Source organism: Trichoplusia ni, chromosome 11, assembly GCF_003590095.1.
Source record: "Trichoplusia ni isolate ovarian cell line Hi5 chromosome 11, tn1, whole genome shotgun sequence".
Classification (NCBI taxonomy): domain Eukaryota; kingdom Metazoa; phylum Arthropoda; class Insecta; order Lepidoptera; family Noctuidae; genus Trichoplusia; species Trichoplusia ni.
In genome coordinates, this window is record NC_039488.1 from 11,427,944 (window position 1) to 11,440,394 (window position 12,451).

At 37.9% G+C, this 12,451-nt stretch overlaps 1 protein-coding gene across 2 annotated transcripts in view; it reads left to right on the forward strand.

The window, feature by feature from the left end:
* LOC113499106 (BMP and activin membrane-bound inhibitor homolog) overlaps positions 1 to 12,451 on the forward strand; it is a 62,976-nt gene that overhangs the window by 32,380 nt on the left and 18,145 nt on the right. For both annotated transcript variants that reach the window (XM_026879464.1, XM_026879465.1), the window contains exon 2: positions 11,855 to 12,023. In XM_026879464.1, the coding sequence (XP_026735265.1) occupies positions 11,855 to 12,023 (169 nt within the window). The remainder of the gene's footprint in view (positions 1 to 11,854; positions 12,024 to 12,451) is intronic.

The window sequence follows — 12,451 nt, forward strand, 5'->3', positions numbered from 1 at the left end:
AAAATTGCATATAATGGGCGTGCGTAAATGGCGATCCTTTTTGCTTTATCGTAGACTTAATTAAGACCGTTTTATATAGGAATTTATCAGCAGTACAATCATTGCGCGGTTGGAATAAAAACTTCGTATGAAGTACATAGCGCCCTGAGGCATTCAATGTTATAGAAAACGTAGCTTTTAGAGAATGAAGACTCTTCCAAATTTTAATATATTGTTGCTTTTCTCTCGATCGCGCAAAAGGAGGGTTAATTGTTTTACTGTTTCATTGAACTACCATTTTGAAAGGGAGCTCACTGAAGTGCATAACTTTTAAATGCTTTTGTAGAAGTGATCATTTATTCAATCTGGTACATAGAAAGGCCGATTACTTTCATCGCAATCACAGGTACAATGTTACAAATGATCGAAAACTATAATTCAAGTTGAGAACGGAACAATTTCCAAGAAATCTAGACCAACGAGACTCACGATAGTCATTGTTTAGAGCTCGGCTTTTGCTGTGAAATTACGTCTGATGTGCCGACACACAGCCTGTAATCGACTAAGCCAGTTTAGTAATTTCAGTCGTTAGCGGTTACTCGATTTCTCAAAGCTTTAACTAGACTAATCAGTCTGCGAAGACTGGACTCGAAATTGCTCTGTCGTACGTGGCGCCTCTACCCGCTGTAACATTAATACCTTCTCATAATCACTCGATATTTCATCAGTATTATTGGTTATCGATTTGTCTGACACTATTACATGCTTTCGTACGCACTATTTAATAAATATTATGTGTTAATTTTAAGAATGCTCCTTAATTAACTTTTGTAATTGCGCCAATAAATTTCTGTGCTATGACAGGTGTTTTCGTTATTTATTTAACCATGAACTTTAATTATTGTACTTTTCATGTTTTGCAATAGCGAGACGATTCGGTTGATTTACATAGCATCGTTTATCATTCTTTTTGCTGACTGAAACAAAAAGTCACTTGAATACTGTAGGTGCTAGTTCTGTATATTTTACTCTACTTAAAATCATCCGTAGCCCTTCAGCCGTGTCACTTTTATGTTAATTTATGGATGTTCAAATGACTAGAACTAGGGTTCCCTTTAAAAAGCAAGCAAGAAACTAATCATCATTCGACTGACAGTGTTCCGTCTATACTTCACTCGGCCCTCTTTTATCCTTAAAGACGGACCACGCGTTATTAAAGTAATCATTCATTTGTTAAATAAAACAAATCTCCGAAGTCGGCCCGCGGCGATTCTGTCGGCACGACAACGGTCGTGTTCGGCGTCCCTTCGGCAAATAATCGCTTCGGCCGATAATTGCCGATTTTACCCGAACGCGGTCGAAGCACAAAGCACCCCAATGATTGCGCAAGATTGCACTACAATTTTCTTCGAGCAAACAGATGCTTATGTGTCTGTGGGGAGACCGATTTATTTTTTAGTTGACGGGCAATTTGTAGGGATTACAAGGTGTGTAACATATTGTTGGTTTTTTGCTGTCATGACAGGAAATTATCTAGTTTACCGACTTGATTGAAAACATTATTCGAATCGACTTTGTCGCTTGCGGTTACTTTTGTCAGATTAACGTTTGATGGACAATAAAAAGTCATCCAGCTTAAAATATTATGTTATAAAATATTTAGCAATAAAAAATATCGGAAGAATTTTTTTATATTTCACGTTGTAACTTCTGACAGTACCGATAAAATCAAGAGTCCATCAACTAAAAAACCAAAACATTTCTCTGTACGTTACAAGTATTTTATAATCGAATGTTTTTAATTTTGAATGCGCTCCTCGCTGTTGGGAAATAAAAGTTATTAGTTAATAAAAACAATATTCGGTACTGATGCCCCGCCGTGCCCAGTACGGGGAGACCACACATCGCCGTCATCGGGCGCCACTTTGTAAAACGTACTGCGTTTCTCTTCGTGTTCCGTCTAAATAATGCGATGAAGCGTTTTGATAAACATTCCTACAGGCTTTGCCTTTATCTAGAGTATGATCTTTAATTCCTCAAACAAAATTAAAGGCTTTTTTCCTCAATAGTGAGCTTCTCTTCTTCAGAGCATAGAAAGGTTTTATTAAGCTAGAAACTTAAATTTTTTTGCCCACTTTTTGTCGATTCTCTTAAGTGTATTATAACGAGTATCTTCAGTAATTTTTAGTACATAATAAGTTTTGGTTTCGTCCTTCAAAATCAACTTTTATGACTTAGGAACTGCGCAGCTTGTTAGCTAATTCTCGCCGCTTCACAATGATGTAACTCATAACCTGAAAGGGCTATTCCTACAACACCCTATTGGCATAATAGACATTAGAACTCCAGTCTTAAGGTCCACATTCGTGTACCCACAAGGACTCGCTTCCTCCGCCACCTCGTACCAAGTACCACATCCACACTATCGTCTGTTTAAATATTAGTTGTTATATCAACGAGATGCTGTTTGTTTCTACCGGAGTGCCGCGGTAGTTAAGTATGTCTGTTTGTTTGTATATACTTGTGTACGTGTACTACCTAGTTAGTGACTTCAGACGGCTTTTTATGGGCATTGTTGATTGTTTTCATTCTACTGAGAACTTTTGAGTTGAGCTTCTTAAGTGTGGAATAGGTGTTTGGGGTTTTGTGTTCTGTAAGTTGTTTTTAAGTAGTTCTGTTTTAGGTGTTTTTGGCGATACAGGTCATTGTACGATTTGCCAGGACAATAAACACCTAACAAAATGAATAAATAAAACTTATTTATAATGGCAACGTCAAACACAAATATTCATTTATTTAAACTCACATAGTTTAATCAAAAATCAATTAGAAAACTAATCTTTAAATAAATTTACATAATTAACATAGAATTTCGTTAATTCCTAGAAAAAACAAAAGATATTAGTTTTCAAAATCCTCACGTGCGGTGCTAATTAACAAAATTAATCAGCCGCTAAACTCACTATGGTAATGTAATTACACTCATAAAATTCTCAAGGAAAGCTGTAATAAAACGACCGGTTTACGATACCCAAAACAAGTATTGAAACGAAAATATTTACTATTTAAATAGTCGAAATTTCACAGTTGCCAGGCTGGGTCAATTTGTCTGTAATGGCCGCTGTGTATCAGAATGTTGACAAGCTTCTGACCTAACACGTTTGAGGACGCTCGGTGACCTTGTGACGACACAAGAAAGTCTAGAATACAAGACAAACAATCCCAACACATATTAAATATTAAGAAATGTAAATGAACGAAGAATACATCATTATTTTCCAAGTTATCAGTGTTAACTCATGCGCCTTCAAGCAAAAGAAAGTTAATTAACCAAATTAACTATTTAATTATGTAAAACAATATTTTATTTAAGTTATTTTCTTTGCGACCCATCCAATACATCAAACCTACGTAAAGCATTTGTCAAAGTTTAATTAACCTCAAAATTTTAATGACTCCTATCTCCTCAGGGCATTGTATTATCATAATCAAATTACTTCGATTGTCAAGTTCTTTACAAAACTAATAAACAGTTTTGAGATAAATAACATGTTTCAAAATATAACTGCACAACATCTATGGGTACGGACCTCTCACCTAAGAAAAGCGACACCTAAAAACTACGCGTAACACCTTACGTAGCATACAATAAGGTTTAAATTGCTTTACAAAAATGGCAAATATAACTTTGTTATTTCTAATCCGCTATCAATAAAGTATAATTCCATAAAATGTGGTGTTATGCCTCATTAATTATACGAGGTCTTAATACATCTTGTACCGTTGTCGGAATCTGTAGCGACGCGAGTGAAATCCCAATAGGTAATTTATAAACAAACGATTAACGATATCGATTTTCGCCATGATCGATTACTGGTTGATATAACGGGATTATTTTCTAATTATGGTAAAACCTAATCTTGCTATCATTTTCTCATAAATGATAATGCGTTATAAATCATTTTTTATCAAGAGTATTTTATGAATTGGGTCTACAGGAAAATGTCAGAGAACTAGGGCTGTATATTCCAGGAATGTAGATTTCAGAACTCTAGAAACCGTTAACATGTCTTTCTATTGCCCGTATTGATAACAATATATTATGGGAACTTATTAACCTCTCACATTATGCAGACTACGGCGTGTCTAAACGGCTCAAAGGCTGGATGAAACTCAATACATATGCAGAATATCTCCTTTATATTCCATCTCGGTAAACCAGGAACTGCACTGTCGAAGCTCCCAGCATATACTTATTGTAAAGTTCATCAGCGCTTCAATAATGATCTGCATTTGCATACAGAGTACACTCAATTGCCGCTTACTATCGGCATGCATTCCTTTGAGCGCGCCGCCTACTAAACGCGTTGAAGATACATACCATTATAAATAGCTCGCTGTTTATTTATTTGGTGTATCTGCTAAGTACAGTAAATATGTTGTTGTTGCCGATAATCTCCATAAGATTGAGATGACTGGATTATTCGATGAGATCTTGCAATGAATGGATGTCGCTTTGTATTTTAATGATATCGGTACATTGCAATCGACTTGCAATTCATCAATCAGATATCTTTGTGCTGTTTGAAATGGTATTACTTTAGATTCACATTAAGATAATAATTATATATCACAAGACTCGTTTCTTAATTAGTCTTAAATATTTTTTTACCGTCTGACGTATATTTTAAACCACATTCTTATCATCAAAAAATATGTTATTAAGTCATCTTCGATTTGCCCAAGCACGGTGGGCTCTTCCTATTAATTTCTAACAAACAGAAATATCAATCAAGAATTTATCGCTTGGATCTCTAAGTATAGATTCCACAAAATATATGTTACCGGTAATAAAGCCGAATGTAAAGTGATACTCGATGTAAGTCATGTGTAACTGTTTTGTTGCTACTCGGATGCTACCCGGCGACGCTAAGACAAATGAAACTACCGCAACAAAGACACCTACTAATGTTTCCTGCGTTGTAGCTAATTAGTGAGAAGCGTGTGAGTTTAACAAATTAAAATAAATTATTATACTGATTTAAAGAGATGTAGTTAAAAGTAAAAGGCGGATAATACTTACCGATAAATGATTATACGCAACCTGTTTCTAAAATTACGCTTATGTTTCTTTTACATCTGTCATTTGCCATTTTAAAATAGTTTTCATCATTAAATGCATATCATTATGCATTCGCGGGGGTTCAATCACCTCTTCTGAATTGACTTCTAGTATTAATAGCATTTATCTAAGAAACAACAATCTACTCAAATATATTTATTTCAAAACTACCGTCTAAGCGAGTCACTTGGTATCCGTTAAACCAGGCGCCATCTTGAATATTAAGATGAAGATCATCAAGATTTGATGAAGATACCGTCAATTTAACAAACATTTATTACTGCACTACACAGGAAATGAATACTCTCATTTATTTTGAATGCAAGATATTGACTGGATGTCGTTAAAATTGATTTATTATATCAAAATGATATCCCTAACGTATGGTTTTAAATAGCTTAGTATTCAGATGCCGCCGTCTTCATTTAAATATACGGGCTGGTGCAAAAAACACGTCAAATCATGAAGTTGACATGTGTAGAATAATAAACAGGACTATGAATCACTGTGAACTAGTTGCTAAGCCCCCGTATGTGAATAAATCACTCAATACTGGATACTGGGTATGACAATTTATTTAATTATCCGCCAGTGACATTTCGACAGAAACTTGCTTCTGTATTTTTTACCTATCAATTAAGTCAGCGGAACACGACCCACTGTTAGGCTTACTTTTTTCAAGTTGCCTCATTTAATCGTTCCTACAGCTTCAAAATGATTTTCATTCCGACATACTATGTCGATACATGTACTTGGTATAGCAACATAACTGCTAATTAGACAAGCAAGTATTAGATTCCTCACAGATGATAGTCGAATTGTATGTATTCGCAAGTAGGGCGAGTGATTAACGAGTACACATAGTAACGGAGTGAATGCCGCGCACAGAACTCACGACCGCATTCCGGCCCCTACTTCTTTCACCGAGCCAGCCGATCCGGAGAAATTCTCCAAGCACATTCCATATCAGATATGATATAATAACCCGTTACGAAACTCATGTGTTTTGCTAGACTTAGTGCTTCCTTTGACACTAAAGGAAACTTTGAAGATTGACAATCTATCTAATTATTTTTCCCCATTATAACTTGTTGTATCCGATTTCTAAATCCAATTTCAGTCTTCAATTACGTAACTCGCATGTTCAACATATCAGGAATCAATTTATTATGAACGCAAAATCTAGCGTTTTGCGTTAAATCATCTCTCAGACCCATCGTGGTTTTATGGACCGTCAAATAGTTCAAAATAATAGTCCTACACCATCTATGATGCTGTAAATGGCAGTGAAAGGCACACTTAAACCTATTAGGTAATTCCTGAGTTTATCCTAAACACACACGGCTCGGAACCTCGATTTTATGATGTGTAGTGTAATTTCGCAATACTCCACGCCCTTAGTTTCGAATGTATATGATTACCTTAAGTTCTGAGAAATCTCAAATTACTCTCTCTGGTTCCGCATATAAGTTATTTTTAGTAACGGCAATGGCATCATGTTTCGACTACTGATCAAGTTTTTTGTCAAAATGCCTATTTGTTTTATAATACTTCGAATGAAATTGATTTGCCTAAAAAAAATGCTGCGATCTTCAACAAATACCTAATTAAAGTGTTACCTGTCAACAGAATGTCGTTAAATTCTAGTTGTTCGATCTAAAAGATGCTTATGTGTGCGAAACTTCTGATACGCTTGCCTTATGTTTACCGCATGTAAAGCCGAAGTTCTTAATTAAAGTTAGTTCGTCAAAGCTTACAGCAAGAAAGGTATTTTTATAACGTAATATTATGAATCATATTTACAAGCTTTTTCACGATCTTATTAAAACGAAAGGAAAGGTCTGCTCGGATAAGAGCGGAATGCGGCCGCTGTTGAAATATTGATTAAGCTTTTTGTGATACATTTCAATCTCGACTTGCATTATATGTAGCGAGTCAACGAACCGAGCTCTCCCTACAGCGAAGATGCTAACATATTCATACGTCAGCTTTTAAACATAACTGGTGTTGCGACACATAAAAACTTCACTTGTCACTTTACCACCTATGTCGCTAAACACCTGTCCCGAAATGTTGACACTGCGACAAACGTCCAAGCGTGTTTACACAATAAATTGGAACGGTAAATATAAAGAAAGCGTTTTATAGTACCGTATGGGTATGAGAATATACACAAAAGGGTTTATGTTCACGGCGCGACGGCACGCGTCCACCTAATGGGCTACCAGATGATTGAGAGCTGTTATGATTTAAGACGACAATCGTCCCGAGCTTTAAACGATGAGCATTGTCGGCGTGACATTTACGTCGCCTACACAATTGAATCGGGGCATCGCGGCTATCGAAACCCATTCGAAACGGATAAAGGTATTGCGCGTGAGGATACGATAAAGAGAAAAAAAAGACAGATCAGGTAGTCGGCCTTCCGTGGCCCATTGTGACTTAACGAGGCGATGAATACTCCGATTCATCGTCGAACAGGTGGTACCTTACGCCTGTGTCGGCGCTAGCTTCGTTTTGCACTTTTAGGAGTTCGACGAACGCATTTCATTATTCAAATGTTATTCGAGTGGCGTGAAAGCGCCTCGATAACCTCGACGGCGGCGGGACGTGGACAGAATGACTGATAAACGTCGGCGTGTATCCTCCACAAATAACTATTGGACGATTGACATCTCTACACCGTTGTAATAAAGATTAAAAACAAAACTGCCGTCCGAAAAACAGACTGATAGTCAAACTCATTTCCATTATATCTATGCGAAAGCAACATGGACTCTACGAGTTATTCTAAGTTAATGTTAATCAAATGACTCTATCGAATTACATCACAATGTAAACTCAACAAGGAACTGAGTCTATAATAAATGGCTGTCAGGTGAATTGTATTTAGCAGTAAACATTAGATCGAGACACGGCAGCGTATTGGCTAACGTGCCAATGAGCAATTTTCCGAGGAAGTGCTCGAGCTGCAAGAGATAGGTCTTTGGCGCCGCGCGCTGCGCCGCGGAGCGCTGTCTATAATAACGTTTGCATTTATTTATCGCTGGCTGGTCGACACTTTTCGACGTGGTGTATCAATGTACCGCTATCTTTGATAAAACGCTCTCTAAGCCGCCTTTAGAAGAGCGGGCTCTTCGGAAAGCTCGTGAATCTCTCGATTTGGAACGCGAGATTATCGGTGCGATTTGTCAAGGTGCAGCAGTATTAAGCGGCTTTAGAGTTTCGATCTCGACTTGAGATAGTTGCAGAAACGCTACTCGACCCACAGACAGGCCTCTCTCGACTCGCATTCCGATGGAAATTGCCCGCGGCTCGACCAGATTACTGGCGCCGCATTGGATAATTACGCACCGCCGAGGACATCCATTACAGAAGATAATTCAGCGAGTGCAATTAGAGGATGAGTCGTGATTTGATCGCAACCGGTGATGCAAAACGATAAACCAGAGTCTTCTATTATAAATTAACTATGTCCATAGTTATTAAACTTCGCCGCGAGCGCCTGTTTAACATTCCACGCCGCTGCACCGGCTATACTCGAGACGCTGACAACGTCTTGCCTTATTAATAGTTGTTGAATAGAGAATAGTTGTTAGCTATGATGGCCGGGACCCGTGCGGTCATGTCAGTAGTCACAAATCAAATGGTTCAAATTGACAGCCAATAAATAGTTTCAAATAGCGGACATCGGAATGCGACAACAAGGCCACAAAGCAGCCTTGCTTTTTCCGCGTCATCCAATCAGCATAAAGCCTGTTATGTTAGCTCCAATCTGAATAGCAGAGAAACCGGCTGCGGCTCGCGCCACAATCATTATTAACGTAATAAAGTACTAGATAAAACGGACTCGAACAGCGTGTGAACGTTAAGAGAAAGCCGTTGTCGCAACATTAGTAAGTTGCTATTACCATCAGATAGCCATTCGAATGTTTTAACAGAAACTGTATGTTTAATTGCGGCTCCCAAGAGCATCTCGGCCATAAACGCCTAATGCCCACTAATGATTTTAATCTTACAACGATGAGCTAATAAAACCTTGGTATATTACTCATTTCCCATCAATATGAAGTATTGTGAAAGCTATCGACGCTCATCATTAAATTTTAGTAACCCTACACCATAAAACTATACCATATTTATTTTAGAACTTCAAAGATAAACTGACAGGAATAGAAAACTATTTCTGTCGAGACTAAGTTTTGCACTATCTAACTCGCCGATCTAAATTGAATCTCTGATCTGAAATAAGCGAAATGTACTGAAGAAATGGGCTTGTAACTTGATAGTCGGAATAGACGTCTCGTTGCGCGGCATCTGTAATGAAATTGAAGGGACGTATGTGGCAAACGAAGCGGTGTTAAAGTTATCTCATTATAATGATCAGTTCCACCACAGCAGCGGCTCGCGACGAGAACATTTCAATCGCGATTTACCAAAACCGGCTCCCGTGTCCCGATGCGATCGCCGCTACGTTAAATATTTACTCTTTTAAATACGTCTTTATCACAAAAATATTCTTTAACACTTTATTCGAGAAAAGCTTTCAATTAGATTTTTTGTTTGTTGAATCGTTTAAAAGCTTCCTAGTTGAGTGCTTTCCACTTTCAAGAAGCATCCCAAAAATCCTTTTACGATTCTCAATTAACGTGGCAAACAAAGAGGAAACTGTGAAATTAACACCTCGTTTACTGTGCACGTGACAGAGGGTGACCGATTGTTTCGGCCCCTACGCAACGGATCAGATTCCCAACAAATCTTGCAATAATGAACTGACACCATCCGCCAATGAACCAAATATTCAAGGCGCCATACTCCTCATAAATTGTACGAAGCTTTTAGACATTGAAGAAAATCAAACTTAGGAAAAGATAAGAAGCACTTTCTTTTATCTTTGGATGCATCCTACCTTCATGATCATTAGTAAAGCTATCTCACTCTAGCCCCGCTCCATCCTTCTCTCCCACATCTCCGGAGGGCCATTTATCAATACCAAATAACATGCCGGAGCCCTTTTCTCTTTTGTTTATTTGTTTTTTATTTACCTTATCCTTCGATGTTCTATTTGTGCCTTCGTCTTTGACTCAAAATTGATTGTAAAGCCGGTCTAATGGCATCCGTCTAACATAATGTTCGATCCATTGGGAACTACTAATGAGAGGTGATGAGTTGCTTTAAAACTATACAATGCGTCAAGGCTGAGTATAAATAGAAAAATACATTGGAACTATAAAATGATTTTGTCTTAAACTTTAAGACAAACAACATTAAATTAACGACCGCAATAGAATCTCGATTTCATAATAAATGCATTGCGCGCTGCAAAGTGCAATTAATGGAAGCAATTCTGCGTGCAAAAGCTATTAAAGTTTGCTATTAAAAGTTTCCAATTTCCCCTGCTCAAAGGTTTAGCTATTAACGGCGCGTAAACCCTTTTGCTTTTTTTACCTTGGTATTTTATTCTTTAATTGTTTTATTTACTGCGGGCTCGCATTCGCTCGCGACTTCATCTGCCGGTTTGAGCACGGACGGAATTCCGAAATTTCTTTGTGAATTTGGAGATGCCCGACTCATTACCTTTTTACTGCACTTTTTTTCAATTGTTCAACGTTTAAATAGTTTTAAAAGTTGTATTTAAGAAATTGTTAATGACCGCTTAAATTAGCCGGACCTCGGTTTGAAGTGTCTCGTTTTTATCGGGATTCTTTATCGATGTCCCGCCGATGCGCACAGGCAGCGGACAACTCACTAATCATTCGAATATTAGGGTTAAAAAGTTACCGTGCACGAAAAAGATATCCTAAAGACATCAAGGGGGGTCTACCTTAAGTTTTCCTCCGATGTCGAGAGCAAATAAAGCGGCGTCCCTCTGAAATTAATTTTGTTTTGTTTCATCGTCTGGAGCCGAAGCATTTACATTGAATGCGGTCGGAGGCTGGCCGTTTGTGAGGATATTTATGTAGGGGCCCGTAGAGTATGACATGCGCATTATTCATACACGATACGCGCCACGAACCAGCTGTATGTTATTTTTACCGGTTCATCGGCTTGTCGTCGATGGGTTCCATTTGAGATGAAAGGGATGTTTTTTCTATTTAAAAACATTATAAATTCATTCATCGCAATGCATTTGAGAATACGGTAGCCGGAACACTAAAAGCTTTTTAAGAATTCCCTTTAAATTACATGTTTACTACCCGTAAAGTATGAAATGTCGGATGAATGCGTCGATGCTAAAATCCTAGAATTTATAGGTGAGGACGTAGGCACGGCAAATCGAACGCCATCAAAGTTTACGACACCACAAGGCGCCACGGTGTCGATACTTGTGATTGGATACACTGCCTATAATGCATTTCCTTTCGCATTCGCAATACCCGTTTCCTGTTTCAATTTATTGGTTTACATTTAATATATTTCGAATTTTATTATTCCTAGTTCAAAAATATGAGCGAGCATTTTCTTTCACTTTCTAATGTTTGTTTACCACATAGTTGGGAACCACTAGGTTTGTTGACATTAAAGTAAATTGCTTTTTTAATGCTTTTTATATATTTCAATTGGTCCATGTTAAGAAATAGTAGCATTAACGTTCCGTTTTCAAACAATAAGTGCGCAGAAAAAATCGTTTAATACGATAGCGTTCATGCTCGTTTTATAGCGCACATATTGCAATTCAAACAAAACAAAATGATAAGATGACATCACTTTTTGTCCTGATATAGATTTTAATTGTTGCTATTTTTGTTTCAGATTCGAACGACGTCGATGCGGGGGTGAGGTGTTACTGTAACACGGCTCAGTGCGTGGGCACGGGGTACATGTGCCGCTCGGCCCGCAGCGGGGGATGCTACAGCGAGCTGCCCGCGCCCCGCCGCACGCACCACGCGCGCCACGGCTGCCTCCACCACCTCGCCGACACGTAAGTACCACATGCCGAACACGGAAAGAGGAATGCGAACATGCTCCAAATTAACTGCTAATGGAATAACTTGTTTATAGCCTGATTGTCATTCTGTAGCACTGATTAATTGATTCCCATATCGTTAAATGAAAGATTATTAATTTTACGTAGAAGTTTTGCTTGTGAAAGGCAGTTTTACGGCATGCTAGTAGTGCGATTTAAAAGTTACGATGTTTTTGTAGCATTTGCTTATACAATTGCACAATTGATAAAGATATCTTATTGTAACGACCAAAATAACATAAAATTTTGAATAGCATCAGAATTTACATGCATTTGTGGATGTGGAATGTTCTAGATTACAAAGTATCATCTTTGTGCGTCAGTAGCCTTGTCACCGGAGATAAGCGTGTTTTGGAACAATTCGAGGGTCATTGGTCAGATTT